Source organism: Stenella coeruleoalba (assembly GCF_951394435.1).
Source record: "Stenella coeruleoalba genome assembly, chromosome: X".
In the NCBI taxonomy this organism is placed as follows: Eukaryota; Metazoa; Chordata; class Mammalia; order Artiodactyla; family Delphinidae; genus Stenella; species Stenella coeruleoalba.
In genome coordinates this window covers 83099404-83120144 of record NC_137152.1, presented here as the reverse complement: position 1 = coordinate 83120144, position 20741 = coordinate 83099404, and the positions used below count along the sequence as shown (strand labels likewise).

Genomic DNA, 20741 nt, shown 5'->3' with positions numbered 1-20741 from the left:
GGTCATGGAAGCAATGTAAATGCCCATCATCAGATGAATGGATAAAGAAGATGTTGTACATATATACAATGGAATATTACTCAGCCATAAAAAGAAAAAAAATTGGGTCATTTATAGAGATGTGTGTGGGCCTAGAGACTGTCATACAGACTGAATTAAGTCAGAAAAAGAAAAACAAATATCGTAGAATAACACATATATGTGTAATCTAGAAAAATAGTGCAGATGCACCGGTTTGCAAAGCAGAAATGGAGACACAGATATAGAGAACAAATGTGTGGACACCAAGGGGAGAAAGTGCGGGCGGGTGGGTTGTGGGTGGTGCTGGGATGAATTGGGAGCTTGGGATTGACATGTATACACTAATATGTATAAAATAGATAAGTAATAAGAACCTGCTGAAAATCAATCAGTAAATAAATAAAATTCAAAAAAATTGCCATTCTCCTTTTGAATATGGATAATGAAATCTTGGAAAAGTTGATGTGCCTGGCCAAGGTCATGTAGCTTGTGGTACCACTAAGTGGTAAAGCCATAAAACCAGGGATCCAGTCTTAAGATATTTGATGCCATTACCCCATCTACTGACAGATGACATTGTACTACAAAAATTAAAATGGCTGTGGCTGGTCTACTTCTTTATCTTCAATTAGAGTGTAAGAAAAAATGTTGGTCTTTCCTGGTGGCACAGGGGTTAAGAATCTGCCTGCCAATGCAGGGGACACAGGTTCGAGCCCTGGTCCAGGAATATCCCACAACCACGGAGCAACTAAACCCATGTGACACAACTACTGAGCCTGTGCTCTGGAGTGCGTGAGCCAAAATTACTGAGCCCGTGTGCCACAGCTAGGGAAGTCCGCGCACCTAGAGCCCGTGCTCCGCAACAAGAGAAGCCACTGCAATGAGAAACCTGTGCACCGCAACGAAGAGTAGTCCCCACTGGCTGCAACTTGAGAGAGCCCGCGCGCACCAACAAAGACCCAACGCAGCCAAAAATAAACTAAAATTAAAATTCAAAAAGGAAAAGAAAAAGTGTTGAAGAAAGAAAACAGAAAAAAACAAAAGTAAACTAAAGCAAAACAAAAACAAAAAAGAAAACAAACGAACAAACAAAGGAAACAACCCAGAAAAGCGATGATCAAATGCTAAGTGTCATGAAGAAAAGTAAGCCTTGTCTGATAAGTTGACAGAGATGTGAGTTTAGTAAGGAAGGTGGTTATAGGGCTATCTGGGGCAGGCTGTTACAGGAAAACATATAATTGTAGGGGAACATGTTTGGTGAGTTAGGGTTAGAGGCACAGAAAAGAGGCTAGTGAGGCTGGAGAAAAATTCATTCAACAAATATTCAAGTATCCAGTGAACCAGGCATTACTATAGGCACTTAGCATATGTTAATGAACAAACCAACAAAGGTTCCTGCCCTCCTGGAATTTATATTTTTCCACGAAGGGAGATGGCCAATTTACAAAATTGCATATGAATAAAGTGTATTGTAGTCCAAAATGTGGTAAACAATTGGGACCAGAAAAGGAAGCAGACAGGGAAGAAGTGGAAACAGGAGTCCAGGGAGAGGGTTGGAAACAAATACTATTAGCTATTCTTGCAATTGATAGTAGAGTTATTAGTGGGCGGCAGTTTTCTCCATTACGTTGCTTTTGTCAAATATCAGTGTAAATGCTATGCTGGCTTTACTGCACAGAGGCAAGAATACATTTTTCCTATGTTTTGGTGGGGACTCGACTGCTTGTTTAATATAGCGGAGCCCCAGGGAAACTAAAGTCTGATGGCTTTATGTCGTCATTGGCCACTCGTGTTTTTTCTTTTTCTTTTCTTTTCTTTTTTTTTTTTTTTTTGCGCTACACGGGCCTCTCACTGTCGTGACCTCTCCCGTTGCGGAGCACAGGCTCGGGATGCGCAGGCTCAGCAGCCATGGCTCACACGCCCAGCCGCTCCACGGCACATGGGGTCTTCCCGGACCAGGGCACGAACCCGGGTCCCCTGCATCAGCAGGCGGACTCTCAACCACTGCGCCACCAGGGAAGCCCGCCACTCATTTTTAAGTTCACACCCTCTGTTGTGTAGACTATCAATTTGGACATCAATTCTCTAGGTTTGAGACCCGGCCTGGCAGAAACCCTGGCCAGGCAGTGCCCAGGCGACAAGGAGAGACACTGTGACAAGGAGATGTCAGAGGGTGGCGCTGGCGCCTGAGAAGAACCCTCTCACGCATGAGGCTCTCTCCCCTCAGTCCCTCTGGGTGGGGTCGGGAATCTGGCCCCTCCTTCCAGTACAGAGTAGATTGAGTGATAGAGGGTCACGTGACCTGAGCTGCACCAATCCAAGTCCTTTTCCGGCGAGCTTAACTTTGAGAGGGAACCGTTAAGACGCCCAGTTCCGGAAACACTGAGGCTTTTCCGCTGCGAGCTCTGGAGAGGGAGGAACCTGCTCCTACTGCTGGGGTCTTGGACAGCTCAAGTTTTTTCCAACTCTTGTTCCAATCAGGTAAATTACAACAGCATTCTTTCTGTAAATTACGCCTCTATTGACCTAAATTAAATTACCCAGGATCAAGGTTTGGGGGTTAATAAGAAAGGCAATGGAACGGATTGCTGGGTCCACTGTCCTGTCCACTCTCCGTGGGTTCCTCTTTCCTCAGCTGAGATTCGCTTCAGTTGTGTGGCTAATCATTTCCTGCTCTCTCTTTAAAATCCCTCAATCAGCCTTCCGCTTCTTAAAAAAAAAAATTGTATTTCTCCTTTGCACCTCAGTTTTGTTTGTGGTTTGTTTTGATATCTCAGACTTTAAATTGTAAGGATTGAAATGTATGTCTCTCTCTCCCCGCCCCACCTCTCCCTGTCTCTCTCTGGTCTCTCTCTCTCTCTATATATATATATTTATGGTATTTCATTGCTTTCATACTTAAAATGTTTATCTTCTGAAAAGCAGATAAATACTCATCTACATCTTGGAGATAACTGCACTTTCATTTATTTTAATGGGCTCTCTAAAGCAGTTTGAAATAGCTTTTTAATGTATGATGCGACACGAGCATATGTCCATCCTCCTAACCATATTTCAATTAGTTAAACTATTATTAAACAGTGTCGTTTATACAATAACCATTCCTTTAACCACTGAATTCCTTTTCTTTTTTTTTTTTTGCGGTACGCGGGCCTCTCACTGTTGTGGCCTCTCCCGTTGTGGAGCACAGGCTCTGGATGCGCAGGCTCAGTGGCCATGACTCACTGGCCTAGCTGCTCCACGGCATGTGGGATCTTCCCAGACCGGGGCATGAACCCGTGTCCCCTGCATCAGCAGGCGGACTCTAAGCCACTGTGCCACCAGGAAAGCCCTGAATTTTTTTTTAATTCTTTATTTTGAAATAATTTTAGGCTCACAGAAACTTTGCAAATAGTATAGAAAGCCTTCACCCAGATTTCCCTAATGTTAACATCTTATATAGCCATAGAAAAACGTATCAAAATTAGGAAATTAACATTGATGCAGTACTATTAACTAATCTACATACTTTATTTGAATTTCACCATTTGTCCCAGTAATCTCATTTTTCTATTCCAGCATCCCATTCTGGATACCACATTGCATTTGGCCATCATTTCTCCTTAGTCTCCTCCAGGCTGACAGTTCCTTAAGCTTTCTGGGTGTTTCCCAATCTTGACGCTTTTGAAGATACTGGTCAGGTATTTTATAGAATGTGTGTCAACTTGGGTTTGTCTGATGTGTTCTTGTGATTTGATTGAACTTATACATTTTTGGCAACAATACCTGTTTTATTCTCCTCCCCTTCATCCCATTGGTGATGGAGGAATTTCCACCCTAGTGTTATGGGGGTGGCTGAACACACGACACCTGACACTGGACAGATACTACCCACGGCAGCTTATTAGTAACGTTTACTCACAGCCTGGGGAGGAGGGCATTACTGGCCAGATAGAGCCCCACAGGAGACATTCTCTGGAAGAGAGTGAACAAGCAGGGGCTGTGGGGGGCAGTCTGTAGTAGCAAGAGGACGAGGTGACCCTTGGTTCACATGGGAGGATGTGATTGGCTTGTTTGAATACTTCTGTGAGCTGGTAGGGAACTGAAACCTGATAGTCAGGGGCGAGCAGGCACTGTGGCTAGTTCCCATGATAAGGCTGGTTCTTTGGCTAGGGGACCTTCTTCCCGGCAGCACAAAAGGGGAATGGGTACTTGTGGTTAGTCCATTTGAGACCCTCTGGGTTTTCCCCCAAATGTCAAGGCATACATGTCACTGTGCCTTAACTTTAGGTCTTATACCACGGCGCTGCAAAAGCAATTCTGTTCCTTGCTCCAAGCATCATGTGAGGGGGTACATGATGTCCATATGTTGTATTAATGATGATATTCATTTACAACACTTGATTAAGGTAGGGACAACTGTGTTGCTCCATTGTAATAGTACTGTTTTCCTATTTGTAAGTAATAAATATCGTGTAGGAAATACTTTCAGACTATGAAAATATCCTATTTCTTCTCAGACTGTTATTCACGACTTTTAAAATCCATCTGTTGATCTTGCCTACAACAATTATGACTTAATGGTGACTTTCTATTTCCTTATTCCTACTACATTGGTTCACTGGAATTCTGAAGAACTGTCTTTTCTCCCCCATTTATTTATTTATAAATTTTCAAATTGTTGATAAAACTTGTTTTATTTCAAATTATTGAATCAAATAACTAATCAAATTATTTATCAGTATTGAATCATGAATAACTATGTTATATTGTGACTTATAATCAAATTAAATCATTATTTAGTTTCTTGAATTGTTCCAGCTTTGGTGACTGCAAGCTCCTTTTGGTGGGGTCTGTGTTCTTTCAGCATGACCTGATCCTTTTTTGTGTACTTCCTTGCTGGCATTGTAAGGTATTCCTGTTCATCTTGTGTTTTTGTCCCCACCACGGCCCTGAAATCAAAACACTTCTACAAAGAGCCATGCTTCCTTTTCTTGGAAAATGACATTTAGAAACCAATATCTCAGTGTGTGTTCATTGCTGTTGCGGTTTCATTGCTGCTAAGTCCTCCCTCTCCATCCACAAATGAAGGAAATATATTGTATGTATATACTCATGCTTACAGATACTTCTCAATTTCTCTACCTATATGTATGGATATTGAAAGCCAGGAGCTCATACTGATACTTCTTATTTTAATCCATTGTAGCCTTGTTTGTAACTTCTTTGTCTCACCTGTCTCTCCTTATCTTCAATATTTACTTACTTGTTCATTCCTGATATATACATGAAGTACTTGCAGAAAGGCTACCCAATACACCTGTTAGAAACAGATTTGATAACTTGTGTTTGTGTACAGTTCTTTATGTCTTAGGCCTCAGAGGATGCAGTCAAAGAACTACTATTTCCCTAAGTTGCTTAGCTTAGCTATTTTCTTTCTCCCCTCTTCAGCTGTGGTTAAGACATTCATTTGTAATATAGTTAGGTTAATTTGTTGGTGTTTGTATTTGACTTTGCCTCCTCCCCACATCTTAGTTGATTTTAATTTTTTATTTAATTCTGGGGTATGTGAAATATTACTGTGATTCAAAGAGTCAGGGCTGCACAGAAACATCTATTAGACAAGTGTCACTCTTTCCTCATGCCTTCTAAGCCCCTCCCATTCGCCACTTATTTCCCACACTCCCCCTGTAGATAACCAATCTTGTTAGCTTCTGGTTTAATCTTTCCTGTATTTACTCTGCACAAATGAACTGATACATATATGTGTTCTTATATTCCCTTGTATATTAAATGAAGGATGGCATTTTATAATGCTCCTTTGCACTTTTCCTTTTTCAGTTAACAGCATCCCATAAAAAACTCTTTATGCCATAGAGGGCTTCATTGTTTTTTTGTTTTTGTTTCTCTTTTTATACAGCTGCATTGGACTCGGCTGACATATGTAGGGGCATTTAACTGGTTTTCAACATTCTGCAACTACAAACAATGCTGCAGTGAATAACCTTAGGCATAAGTATTTTTGTGTTGGCGGAAATGGATCTTCAAGTTTTATTCCCAGCAGTAGTATTGTTGGGCCAAAAGTTAAGTGCATGTGTATTTCTGTTAGGTATTTCCAAATTTCTCTCCAGAAGGGTTGTACTGGTTTTCACTCCCACTAGCTACTGTGACTGTTTCCCCACAGACTCACTAACAGAACATGTTGCCCTACTTTTGTGACCTTTGTTGATGTGGTAGGTGAGAAATGGTATCTCGGCATTGTCTTAGTATGCACTTGTCTAATTATGAGAAAGTGTGACTATATTTTGAGGACTGTTTTATATATTTTTTGTGAATTATCTGTTCATATCTTTTCCCATTTTTCTGTAGAAATATTAGCCTTTTGTCCTTCAATACTTCAGAGTTCTGTATATACTTGGACTATTATTCATTTGTCCGTGAGGCATGTGCAAATACTTTATGTCAGTTTGTCAATTGCCTTTTGACTTAGTTATGATGTGTTTGCCGTACATTAAAAAAATCCTTCGTAGGCACATAGATCATTGTTTTCTTTCATTGCCTCTGGAAATTTGAGTCACGGTTAGAAAGCCTTTCCCTACGCTGAGGTTAAAACAGAGTCCTGCCATATTTTCTTAAAGATTTTGTTATGGTTTCATTTGTTTAGATTCCTAACCCGTTTACAGTTTATTTCTGTGTATGGTGTGTGATATGGATCTACACTGATTCTTTTCCCAAATGTCTCATTTGTTCCAGCATCATTTATTGAACGTCCATCTTTGCCTCAGTGATTTTAAATGCCCTTTCATCATATACTGAAATTTCCATATATTATTCTTGTTTTTCTGGGTTTTCTATTCTGTTTCACTGGACTATTTGTCTACTCATGTACCAGTACCACAGTGTTATAATTACCGAGGCTTTATAGCATGCATTAATGTCTGGTATCATTACTCCCCATTTACAGGTTTTCTTTTTCACTTATATCCTGGCTATTCTTGCATGATTTTTAAAAAATATATTAATTTTATTATCCATTGATCTAACTCCATAGAAACATTTGCTGGTATTTTTGAGATTATATTAAATTTATACATTAGTTTAGGGAGAACTGACATCTTCTTAATGTTGTGTTATTCTATCCAAGAACATTGACCAATGTCTTTGCACTTATTCAAGTTTCCTTCTATGTCGTTCAGGAGTGTCTAAAAATTGTCCTTGCATAGCTGCTCTCATTAAGTTTATTTCTATGCATTTAAGCTTTGTTTTTGCTATTGTGTATGGAATTTTCTCTACTAAAGTGTCCTCCAGCTGTGTGTGTGTGTGTACACAAAGACCATTGACTTTTGTATGTCGCTCTATATCCTACTACCTTGATGATTTCTCTTATTGTTTTACTCAATCTGTCATTGTTTCTATAGGGCTTTTCAGGTGTACGGTAATATCATCTGCACACAGAGGTGGCTTTACTTCTTGTTATTCATTCTCAGAAATCTAATTGATTTCTCTAGTCAACTGACTAATGCTTGTAGTTGAAGACTGAACAGGAATGATATAATGGGCATACTTTTCTTATTCCTGAGCTTATTGGAAAACCTCTGGTAGTCCCCCACTAAATAAAATACTTGCATGAGGAATTAATTATATATCTTTTATCATGTTAAGAATGCATCCCTCTTTCCCACTTCTTGAGGTTTTTCTTTTCTTAACATGAATGGGTGTTGAAGTTTCCCAAAGATTTGTTTGGCATCTGTGGTTTTAATCATATGATATTTGTCCTTAATTATATGACGATGGTGAATGATATCAATGGAATTCCTAATATAGAGCCAGCCTTGTATTAATGGAATAAATTGCACTTGATCACAGTATATTAGTTTCTAAATGTATTGTTGGATGTTTGCTAATATTCTATTTAGTATTTTGGTATCTACCTTTTACCTGTTAGCATCCTACTGGCTTCATATAAGAAGTTAGGGAAGTTTCCTTCCTTTCTAATGTTCTTACATAACTCATAGAGCTTTGGTACTATTTGATCTTTGATGGTTTACTAGGATTCTCCTGTAAAACCATCTGAGCAAGGTGCTTCTTGGGGGTATTGCTGTAATAACTTTATTTCTTCTATGAAAATTGCCTAATTTAAGCTTTCTAACACTAGAATCAGAATTTTGGTAATTTGTATTTATCTAGGAAGTTACCTATTTCATATAGATTTTCAAGTTTATTTGCATAGAGGTTGGCAAAGTAATCTCTTCCTTTTTCTGTTTCAATGATTATTTCTCCTTTGTCTTTTATTATTTTGTCTATGTGTGATCTCTCCCTTTCTTCCTTCATCAAGCCAGCTAGGGGTTTGCCTGTTTTGAAAAACAAGATTTCGTTTTTCTATTGTGTATCATATTCATTTCTGCTTTTATGTTTTGCTTTCTTTAGTTGTTCTTTTTTTCCTAGTTGTTTTTCTTCATTTTTTGAGGCCATACTTTAATTAATTTATCTTCATTCTTCCATTTTTACTCATAAAAGTGCCTACTGTGTGAATTTGCCTCAGATCACTGCTCTAAATGTATCCCATAGATGCCAATATGTAGTTTTTCAGTCAATCTTTTAAAAAATTTCTTTACAACTTCAGTTTGCATCTCTTCTTATATTCAACAGTTTTTAAGAGAAGCTGTAAAAATTTTTTTCAGGTGGAAAGGCCTTTCTGTTTTCAATTTTTGTTACTAAATTTTATTGCATTGGGGTTAGAGAGGATTGTTTGTACTATTTCTACTTTATAGAAATTAATTATCTAATCTCTGTGAGATAATTATGATCCATGTAAAAAAATATTTTACTAATTTTAATTATGCTTTATTATTTGACCTACATGCTATTTATGATTGTATTAATTGTAAATTATTTTCTTTTTTTTGTTTTAAACCCCACATTTGTTTATTCATTTATTTATTTTTTTGGCTGTGTTGGGTCTTCGTTTCTGTGCGAGGGCTTTTTCTAGTTGTGGCAAGCGGGGGCCACTCTTCATCGCGGTGCGCGGGCCTCTCACTATCAAGGCCTCTCTTGTTGCGGAGCACAGGCTCCAGGCGCACAGGCTCAGTAGTTGTGGCTCATGGGCACAGTTGCTCCGCGGCATGTGGGATCTTCCCAGACCAGGGCTCGAACCTGTGTCCCCTGCATTAGCAGGCAGATTCTCAACCACTGCACCACCAGGGAAGCCCTATTATCCATTTTTGACAAGAATATATTCCCTATATAACATTATTGATTAGCTTTCTCTTTTTTCTGTATGACTTGATCAGCCTTAGACTGAGTTTGGTGTATTAAATCTCCTACTGTTACTGTTTCCTGTTATTATTATTATTTTATCTACGTTTCCTTGCATTTTTGCTTTATAAAGATGTTTGTTTGTTATTGGTGCATAAATATTCTTAAGGGTTATATCTTCATTGTGAGTTTTGGCTTTTATCATTAAGACATGTTATTGGTCACGTTTAATGATTTCTTAAAATCATCCTGAACCACCTGTTTTCTTAACACTTTACTCGCTGGCCTATGCATTTTTTCCTCCAGTATCATTTAACACTCTCCTACTGCATTATGATAAAAAGTTTGTTCTATTTTCTTCTACTTCTATCCCTTCTCTCATTTTTAGTTGCACAGTTTCTGTGTTTTTTTTCACAGCATAAAACTTTTGTACATTAGTCTTCTCCCCTTTCTTCCACCTTGATTTTACTATTGTATGTAAAATACTCACCATTGGGTATTTTGGTGAAGTTTTCCTTCTCATCGCAGTGGGATCACAATCCCAGTTCCTCTTTTAGATTACTTGGTAAACATTCTGTAAAGAGAAGTATAGGAAATATTGTAAGTTCCTGGGTCACAGTGTCGCTGTCTCTCTACTCAACTTTGCTACTGTAGTGCAAAAGCATTCATAGACAATACATAAATGAATGATCATGGCTTTGTTCGAATAAAACGTTATTTACAAAATCAAGCAGTGGGCTGGATTAGGCTCAGTGGGCCAGTTTGCAGACCCCTGCTCTAGTAGCTTCCTTACGAAGGGCTGCAGAATTTCCTAAGTTTCTACACGTTGAAAAGCTTTTTCTGTAGGCTGTGATATTTAAAGGATACCCCAGTTGGTTATAAAATCTTTGCTTCAGCCTTTCAGTTTAGTCAATCTCTGTCTTTTGATTTTTTTTAAATATCCTATTTAAGGTGGGTTTCATATCCTCCAATGCTTGCTAGAGTGTAATGAATTTTGTTTGGAGTGTTGACTTCCAGTCTTTTTCTCCTTCATGGTTGTTTAATATGTATGCACTTTTGTATACTCATCTCTCTTTTTTTTTTTTTTTTTACAAAGTTTGGTATGGAATTCCCTTCATTCTGTTCATCTGTATGATATTGGTTTTTTCAACAAGATTCCTAATTTAATAATGTGATTTTTTTTGTTAGTATGGCAAAGTCCATATCCTTTTTATTTTGTTTGTTTGTTTTGGTGATGAAGGGAGAAGTCCTGAGTGCTCTGATTTTGCGGTTCTCTTATGTCTCGCAAGATCCTTAATTTTCCCCTTTTGTTTATTTTCTCCGTCATTACCCAAGCACCAACGGATGCTTCTCTTTAACTCTTTGCCTTTCTTCTTCCCTAAGAGTTATATCTTTCAAAGACTGCACTTTAAATCATCCCTGTCCCTTCATAAGCTCCGATTTTGGAGTGCCTTCCCTGTAGTCCGGGCTCTCATATTCTAGGACACCTTTTTGGTATTTTTAGATTTATTCTGGGCTTAGTCCTTCTGCTGTAGTTTTAGATCAGCTTTCAGCCCTTTTCCATCTTTCCTCTCTCTTGGCAGCTTTTCTTGGCCTGTCTTTTGTTTTCCACAAAGCCTAGCAATGGGAGTGTGACAAATCTTATGCCAGGATTCATGATTGTTCTTTTTCTACTTACAATTCTTTTGAATTTTTGGCCTTCTCCAGTTTAAAGTAATGATGAGGGTGTGGCTTTTGTGTAGATGTACATTTTCCTTCTTATTGGTTTGTATCCTTTTGGGAGAAAATATTTTTATAACATCTATTAGAGTATAATTGCTTTACAATGGTGTGTCAGTTTCTGCCTTATAACAAAGGGAATCAGTTATACATATACATATGTCCCCATATCTCTTCCCTCTTGCATCTCCCTCCCTCCCACCCTCCCTATTCCACCCCTCTAGGTGGTCACAAAGCAACGACCTGATCTCCCTGTGCTATGTCGCTGCTTCCCACTAGCGATCTATTTTATGTTTGGTAGTGTATATATATGTCCATGCCGCTCTCTCACTTCATCTCAGTTTACCCTTCCCCCTCCCCGTGTCCTCAAGTCCATTCTCTACGTCTGCATCTTTATTCCTGTCCTGCACCTGGGTTCTTCAGAAGCTTTTTTTACTTTTAGATTCCATATATATGTGTTAGCATACGGTATTTGTTTTTCTCTTTCTGACTTACTTCACTCTGTATGACAGACTCTAGGTCCATCCACCTCACTACAAATTACTCAATTTTGTTTCTTTTTATGGCTGAGTAATATTCTATTGTATATATGTGCCACATCTTCTTTATGCATTCATCTGATGATGGACATTAGGTTGCTTCCATCTCCTGGCTATTGTAAATAGAGCTCTAATGAACATTTTGGTACATGACTCTGTTTGAATTATGGTTTTCTCAGGGTATATGCCCAGTAGTGGGATTGCTGGGTCGTATGGTATTCTATTTTTAGTTTTTTAAGGAACCTCCATACTGTTCTCCATAGGGGCTGTATCAATTTACATTCCCACTAACAGTGCAAGAGGGTTCCCTTTGCACCACACCCTCTCCAGCACTTATTGTTTGTAGATATTTTGATGATGGCCATTCTGACTGGTGTGAGATGATATCTCATTGTAGTTTTGATTTGCATTTCTCTAATGATTAGTGATGTTGAGCATCCTTTCATGTGTTTGTTGGCAATCGGTATATCTTCTTTGGAGAAACGTCTATTTAGGTCTTCTGCCCATTTTTGGATCGGGTTGTTTGTTTTTTTTGATATTGAGCTGCATGAGCTGCTTGTATACTTTGGAGATTAATCGTTTGTCAGTTGCTTCATTTGAAAATATTTTCTCCCATTCTGAGGGTTGTCTTTTTGTCTTGTTCATGGTTTCCTTTGCTGTGCAAAAGCTTTGAAGTTTCATTAGGTCCCATTTGTTTATTTTTGTTTTTATTTCCATTTGTCTAGGAGGTGAGTCAAAAGGGATCTTGCTGTGATTTATGTCATAGAGTGTTCTGCCTATGTTTTCCTCTAAGGGTTTGATGGTGTCTGGCCTTACATTTAGGTCTTTAATCCATTTTGAGTGTATTTTTGTGTATGGTGTTAGAGAGTGTTTGAATTTCATTCTTTTACATGTAGCTGTACAGTTTTCCCAGCACCACTTATTGCAGAGGCTGTCTTTTCTCCACTGTATATTCTTACCTCCTTTATTGAAGATAAGTTGACCATATGTGCGTGGGTTTATCTCTGGGATTTCTATCCTCTTCCATTGATCTATATTACTGGTTTTGTGCCAGTAAAATACTGTCTTGAATACTGTAGCTTTGTAGTATAGTCTGAAGTCAGGGAGCCTGATTCCTCCAGCTCTGTGTTTCTTTCTCAATACTGCTTTGGTTATTCGGGATCTTTTGTGTTTCCATACAAATTGTGAAATGTTTTGTTCTAGTTCTGTGAAAAATGCCAGTGGTAGTTTGATAGGGATTGCATTGAATCCGTAGATTGCTTTGGGTAGTAGAGCCATTTTCACAATGTTGTTTTTTCCAATCCAAGAACATGGTATATCTCTCCATCTATTTGTATCATCTTTAATTTCTTTCATCAGTGTCTTATAATTTTCTGCATACAGGTCTTTTGTCTCCTAGGTAGGTTTATTTCTAGATATTTTATTCTTTTTGTGGCAATGGTAAATGGGAGTGTTTCCTTAATTTCTCTTTCAGATTTTTCATCATTAATGTATAAGAATGAAAGAGATTTCTGTGCATTCATTTTGTATCCTTCTACATAACCAAATTCATTGATTAGCTCTAGTAGTTTTCTGGTAGCATCTTTAGGATCCTATATGTATAGTATCATGTCATCTGCAAACAGTGACAGCTTTACTTTTTCTTTTCCAGTTTGGATTCCTATTATTTCTTTTCCTTCTCTGATTGCTGTGCCTAAAACTTCCAAAGCTATGTTGAATGACAGTGGTGTGAGTGGGCAACCTTTTCTTGTTGCTGATCTTAGTGGAAATGGTTTCAGTTTTTCACCATTGAGGATGATGTTGGCTGTGGATTTGTCATATACGGTCTCTATTACGTTGAGGAAGGTTCCCTCTGTGCCTACTTTCTGGGGGGTTTTATCATATATGGGTGTTGAACTTTTTCAAAAGCTTTCTCTGCATCTCTTGAGATGATCATATGCGTTTTCTCCTTCAGTTTTTTAATATGGTGTATCACATTGATTGATTTGCATATACTGAAGAATCCTTGCATTCCTGGGATAAACCCCGCTTGGTCATAATACATAATCCTTTCAATGTACTGTTGGATTCTGTTTGCTAGGATTTTGTTGAGGATTTTTGCATCTATGTTCATCAGTGATATTGGCCTGTAGTTTTCCTTCTTTGTGACATCTTTGTCTGGTTCTGGTATCAGAGTGATGGTGGCCTCGTAGAATGAGTGTGGGGGTGTTCCTCCCACTGCTATATTTTCAAAGAGTCTGTGAAGGATAGGTATTAGCTCTTCTCTAAATGTTTGATAGAATTTGCCTGTGAAGCCATCTGGTCCTGGGTTTTTGTTTGTTGGAAGATTTTAAATCACAGTTTCAATTTCAGTGCTTGTGATTGGACTGTTCATATTTTCTATTTCTTCCTGATTCAGTCTCGGAACGTTGTGCATTTCTAAGAATTTGTCCATTTCTTCCAGGTTGTCCATTTTATTGGCATAGAGTTGCTTGTAGTAATCTCTGATGATCCTTTGTATTTCTGCAGTGTCAGTTGTTACTTCTCCTTTTTCATTTCTAATTCTATTGATTTGAGTCTTCTCCCTTTTTTTCTCGATGAGTCTGGCTAATGGTTTATCAATTTTGTTTATCTTCTCAAAGAACCAGCTTTTGGTTTTATTGATCTTTGCTATCATTTCCTTAATTTTTTTCATTTATTTCTGATCTGATCTTTATGATTCATTTCCTTCTGCTAAGTGTGGGGTTTTTTAGTTCTTCTTTCTCTAATTGCTTTATGTGTAAGGTTAGGTTGTGTATTTGAAATGTTCTTTCTTGAGGTAGGATTGTATTGCTATAAGCTTCCCTCCTAGAACTGCTTTTGCTGCATCCCATAGGTTTTGGTTCATCGTCTTTTCATTGTCATTTGTTTCTACGTACTTTTTGATTTCCTCTTTGATTTCTTCAGTGATCTCCTGGTTATTTAGTAGTGTATTGTTTAACCTCCATGTCTTTGTATTTCTTACAGATTTTTTCCTGTAATTGATATCTAGTCTCATAGTGTTGTGGTCGGAAAAGATACTTGATACGATTTTAAATTTCTTAAATTTACCAAGGCTTGATTTGTGACCCAAGATATGATCTATCCTGGAGAATGTTCCATGAGCACTTGAGAAGAATGTGTATTCTGTTGTTTTTTGATGGGATGTCCTGTAAATATCAATTAAGTCCATTTGTTTAATGTATCATTTAAAGCTTGTGTTTCCTTATTTATTTTCATTTTGGATGATCTGTCCATTGGTGAAAGTGGGGTGTTACTGTCCCCTACTACAGTTGGGTTACTGTTGATTTCCCCTTTTATGGCTGTTAGTATTTGACTTATGTAGTGAGGTGCTCCTATGTTGGGTGTGTAAATATTTACAATTGTTATATCTTCTTCTTGGATTGATCCCTTGATCATTATGTAGTGTCCTTCTTTGTCTCTTGTAATAGTTTTTGTTTTAAAGTCTATTTTGTCTGATATGAGAATTGCTCCTCCAGCTTTCTTTTGATTTCCATTTGCATGGAGTATCTTTTTCCATCCCCTCACTTTCAGTCTGTATGTGTCCCTAGGTCTGAAGTGGGTCTCTTGTAGACAGCATATATACGGGTCTTGTTTTTGTATTCATTCAGCCAATGTATGTCTTTTGCTTGGAGCATTTAATCCATTTACATTTAAGGTAATTATCGATATGTATATTCCTGTTACCATTTTGTTAATTGTTTTGGGTTGTTTTTTATTGTAGATCTTTTCCTTCTCTTGTGTTTCTTGCCTAGAGAACTTCCTTTAGCATTTGTTGTAAAACTGGTTTGGTGCTGCTGAATTCTCTTAGCTTTTGTTGTCTGTAAAGCATTTAATTTCTCCTTCAAATCTGAATGAGATCCTTGCTGGGTAGAGTAATCTTGGTTGTAGGTTTTTTTCTTTCATCACTTTAAATATGTCCTGCCACTCCCTTCTGGCTTGCAGAGTTTCTGCTGGAAGATCAGCTGTTTACATTATGGGGATTCCCTTATGTGTTACTTGTCGTTTTTGCCTTGCTGCTTTTAATATTTGTTCTTTGTATTTAATTTTTGATAGTTTGATTAATACGTGTCTTGGCGTGTTTCTTCTTGGATTTATCCTGTATGGGACTGTCTGTGCTTCCTGGATTTGATTAACTATTTCCTTGCACCCTTCTCTGGAGCTCCTTTAAGCAGCACTCTTAATCCCCTCTCCTCGTGCACCAGGAAACAGAGAGGCAAGAAAAAGTCTCTTGTCTCTTCGGCAGCTCCAGATTTTTTCCCGGACTCCCTCCCGGCTATCCATGGTGCACTAGCCCCCTTCAGGCTGTGTTCATGCAGCCAACCGCAGTCCTCTCCCTGGGATCCAACCTCTGATGCCCAAGCCTCAGCTCCCAGCCACTGCCCACCCCACGGGTGAGCAGACAAGCCTCTCAGGCTGGTGAGCGCTGGTTGGCACTGATCCCCTGTGCGGGAATCTCTCCGCATTGCCCTCTGCACCCCTCTTGCTGCACTCTCCTCCATGGCTCCGAAGCTCCCACTCTCGCCACCCGCAGTCTCCGCCCATGAAGGGGCTTCCTAGTATGTAGAAACCTTTCCTCCTTCACAGCTCATCCCCACTGGTGCAGGTCCCATCCCTATTCTTTTGTCTGTTTATTCTTTTTTCTTTTACCCTACCCAGGTACGTGGGGGAGTTTCTTGCCTTTTGGGAGGTCTGAGGACTTCTGGCAGCATTCAGTAGGTGTTCTGTAGGAGTTGTTCCACATGTAGATGTATTTCTGATGTATTTGTGGGGAGGAAGGTGATCACCACGTCTTACTCTTCTGCCGTCTTGAAGCTCCTCAGGAGGAAATAATTTGAGGAAGGCAGCTAAGTGGTCAGCATTCGGCATTTTATCTCATGTAAGTGTGTGTGTGTGTGTGTGTGTGCGCGCGCGCATGCATGTGTGTGGACACATATATAATTAAATTGCACAGAAGTCCATTTTCATTCTATTCCTATAGTATAGGTCACTTGAGTTGGCCCTATGGTTCACCACATACTTATTCAATAAGTATTTTGTCCATAGCGAACCCTGGAAGCAAACAAGTGACTATAGATATCTTCTCAGGATTTCTAAATATTCTCCACTCTGAAGCAGGTTTTTGAAGATGGACCAAAAGACCACTGTCACCCTCCTTGAGCTTGCTGCAAAGAGTCTGCTGAATAATGAGCCTGCAGCTATCCATGCCCTGGACGAAATCCCAAGAGACCTCTTTGTTCCATTGTTCAACGCTGCCTTCTTGGGTGGGCATAAGACGATACTAAGGGCAATGGTGAGGGTTTGGCCTTTTCACTGTCTCCATATTGGGTCATTGAACACACGAGAGTCATACTATGACATCTTGGAAGCCATGATTGATGGTCTGCAGATCCTCCCTGCCCAGAACTCTTCCTCTTGGTAAGACTATGACCAGTAGAGACACAGGGAGTAAGCAGGAGTGTATGCTGTATCCTGGGGCAGGGGAATACTTAGCGGTCTCCCAACAGTAGCCAATGGTGAATACTGCAGTCTTTGCAGAGCTGTCGGTCAGCACTTGCGGTCACCTTTGGGACTGTATTGCCTTATAGAATTGATTATAGAATAGAGGATTTATGAATGGATTTGAGTGCGATTACACAAAAGTGGAATATGGGCATTGAGACAGGGAAAGACCGGAGGTGAAGGAGGGGGTGGGGAAAGGATGAGAGACGCTGCATTTGTGTGGAAAGAACTTGGTGAATGGCAATGAAGTGAAAACCAGGGTTAAAGTGTTCTGTCCCTGCTTCTCATCATTGATCTTGCTGGGTTATATTAAAATCAGCTATCTCTCATGTGTTCTGTCTCTTCCTTTCCTTACAGGGGGCCCAAACTGAGGATCCTAGATTTAAGACGTGACCTGGTCTGTAAGACAATATGCTCTGAGATTGGGACCACATTCCCTTTCTGTTTTAAGTCATGCATTTACTCTCAGCACTCTATCCTTAAGATAGAAGAAGTTCAGCATAGAGTCATGTGCCTCGGGATTGGTAATTCTGGGTCTGAGCCTCAGTCAGCTCAGGAACCCATGGAATTACTAGTGGATATTTCCCTCAATAGTACCTTGAGAACAGAGCAATTCCTCTCTTTCCTTTGTAGTAAGATTCAGCAGAATGTTGGGTCCTTGCACGTCTGCTGCAGAGATTTGCAAATCGATAGAATGTCTGGGCACAAAAGTATCCTGCAGTTTCTGGATCTGGGGTGCATTGAGAACCTGGAAATGGATCAGGCTAATCTGAGTGAAGTCATCACCCTTTTGGCTCAGGTGATCCACCTGAACAGCCTTACTCTGTGTAACATCCCCTTTAAAACTTATAATAGAAGGAAATTCAGATCTTTTCTCCTCTGCCTTGGGCGGCTGGACCATCTCCAGGAGCTGAGCTTGTCTTTCTTCTGCCTCACAGATCAACTGCACAAACTGCTCAGGTGAGGGGGTGGGGAGGAACCTGGGTTCCCTGATCACCTCATTGTTAACACAGAAGAGACCATGCTTGGATCTTCCTAAGCTCCTTGTAACCCATTTCTCTCTTTGCCTCAGCATAGGCACTGCTGGGAGTTTGAACATAGCTGGGGGAGAGAGGGGTACCTTATGTTGAGCAGCAGATGAGGTTAGAAAAGGAAGCTGTGCTCATTCATTCATTTGTTCATTCAGTGACCGTGGGCAGACCTTAAAAGATGTCTGTAAATATATTGGTGAAAGACTCAGTCCTTCTCCTATTGGATTTTACAGCTCTCTAGAGAGGAAGGGGAAGCATTCAGATGGAGAAACATTAAGCTATAGGACTAATGCACATGCCCATGGATGGGCCCCAATAGTTAACACTGCCAGATAATTTTGCTCCTGCATTAACCCCCAGGCTTACAACCTGAATGGCGAGCTTGTCATCTGGGTACTAGTCAAAGGAAACCCTCAGTTGGCTGCTTTCCCAGACCCATCCTCGCCAAATAAGTGAATCAGATCCAACACTGATTATGTCGTATATACTAAGTGCATGCAATTTCTTCACTTAATCTTTCCCGCAGTTCTGTATAATAATGACTGCTGTGCACGTTTTCAAGATTAAAACCCTGTACCTCAGAGTGGTAAAGTAACTTTCTCAGGGTCACAAATCTATAAAGTCTGATCCCAAAGTCCACATTGTTAACCACTTATTGCAAACCATGAACACAGTAGTTTATTCTAGAGCCTTAGGTACCTAAAATTTGGGGCTCATTGCCCTCATTCTTCTGAAATAACCTTACATTTTTCTCTCTATAGAGTTGTGCCACCTCAGTTGGATTCACTGTATCTACCTCACTGTCACCTTTCTCACAGAGATGTCACTGTCCTGTCCCAGAGCTCTCAGGCCACCCACCTAAGGGTATTGAGTCTCAGTAACAACCACATCTTCTCAGAAGTTTATGAGCCCTTCCAGGCTCTGCTGGAGAAGGTCTCAAGCACCCTGCAACATTTGGTGATAAACAATTGTATGATAACTGATTCTACTCTCTCTGCCATCATCCCAGCCCTGAGCCACTGTACTCAGCTCCATGTCCTTAGCTTTGCCTTCAATCCCATTACAATGCCTGTGCTCAAGAGCCTTCTGCAGCACTTGACTTCCTTGACGAAGCTGAAGCATGTGATTTATCCTGTCCCTGTCCATTGCTACGAGGAATGGATTATTCATGACCGTTTGGACCGACAGAAACTTGCTGAAGTTCAGGCTCAGTTGGAAGCGATGCTGCACGGGGCACAGAGGAATGACATGAAATGGGTCAGTTGTTTAGAGTGATTTCCACAGCACAGGGAGGTGTTTCAACACTGATGTGTGGCCATGAAAGCATTCACTTTTTTTTTTTTTTTTTGCCTGAAGCCCAAGTTTGTAGAGACACATATGTAAAGTTCTACTGTTCTAGGAAACTGGGGTTAGTAACGCTGGATATGTAAACTGATCTCTATAAAAGAGGAACTTTAAAACGGAAATAGAGGAATTTGAAAGGTCCGCTGGATCTCTTGCCCACTGCCCTCTACATCCTCTGGTTGCTAACCACAGTGTTGGGTATGTGACGTAAGCTGACCCAGTCATGGTACATCATTTCCTTATCCACACTGATTGGTTCACTTATCCATTTATGGGCACTTGACACAAGTCAGATCAATTGAAACTCTTCCTAGAGGTGGTAGTTGTTGAATAATTTTACCCTCTAGGGACCTGCAAACTTCTTGTGTTTCTGATTACCTCAGGTGGCTTATGAGAAACGATATGCAACTAAAAGGAAACAAACAAACAATGTCAACTACCTACTGGTATCTTCATCAGCATATTGCTACCTGATTTCCCAGGTCTCAGACCCCTGGCTCAGTTATTCCTTATTCCACACACATTCACCAAGTATCTGTTATGATTTAGGTACTTTTCCAGATGCTAAGAAAGATAAAGTCCCTGATCTCACTCAGAGTGTAGACATTCCTATGATTTATCAGTTTCTCTACTCTTTCTTAGAGGACTTGGGAAATTATTTATTCCCCCATAACACAGTATTTTTTTCACTCTTTCCCCTTACGTAGTCTGCTCAAATGATAATGGCCTCTTTATGCTGTTGGATAGCTGCTCAGGGCTCAGGTTATGACTCAAATGTTACGTCCTCAGATAGGTTTTCTCTTACTTCCCCATTTAAGTAGATTTATTCTGCGGCTGCTTTTTCTTAAGGTACCATGTGTATTTCCTTCATGGTACACATTGTTGCCTATGTATTTGCTCCCTCTGCCCTTCCACTAGAGTTGCACTGCTCAGTATGGTGCCCACTAACCATATGTGGCTTCTGAACTCTAGAAATTTGGCTAATCTCAAATGTGATGTACCCTAGGTGTTGAATGCACTCTGTGTATCCAAGAGTTAGTAAGAAACAAAGGATGTAAATAACTAATTGATAATTTACGTGTATTGTTTACATTTTGAAATGACAGCATACTGCATATCAAAGACAGTAAAGATAAAAGAATGTAAATTAAATTCTTTATATACTTACATGTTAGAATGATAGCATTGTATTTCAAAGACTTAGTGAAAAAATGTTGTAATAATTACCTGTTTATATGTTTACATGTCAACGTGATCAAACATTGCATTCCAAAGACTAATTGAGAGAAAATAAAGTTAATTAATAGGTTGTTCCTACTGTTTATATGTTGAA

General features: G+C 39.5%; 1 protein-coding gene across 2 annotated transcripts; it reads left to right on the top strand.

Annotated features, from left to right (window-relative positions):
• The first annotated feature begins 2428 nt into the window (after window positions 1-2428).
• On the top strand, window positions 2429-20732 carry LOC307180151 (melanoma antigen preferentially expressed in tumors-like). Of its 2 annotated transcripts, XM_079910289.1 has the most exons (5): window positions 2432-2502; window positions 3580-3701; window positions 16650-16949; window positions 17391-17993; window positions 18826-20732. In XM_079910289.1, exons 3-5 carry the CDS (start codon window positions 16660-16662, stop codon window positions 19337-19339), a joined length of 1407 nt encoding a protein of 468 aa, XP_079766415.1. In that variant the 5' UTR covers window positions 2432-2502; window positions 3580-3701; window positions 16650-16659; the 3' UTR covers window positions 19340-20732. The 2 variants fall into 2 exon arrangements, with proteins under 2 accessions (XP_079766416.1, XP_079766415.1); XM_079910290.1 differs by lacking the exon at window positions 3580-3701 and having other exon boundaries at window positions 2429-2502.
• The last annotated feature ends 9 nt before the right edge of the window (window positions 20733-20741 follow it).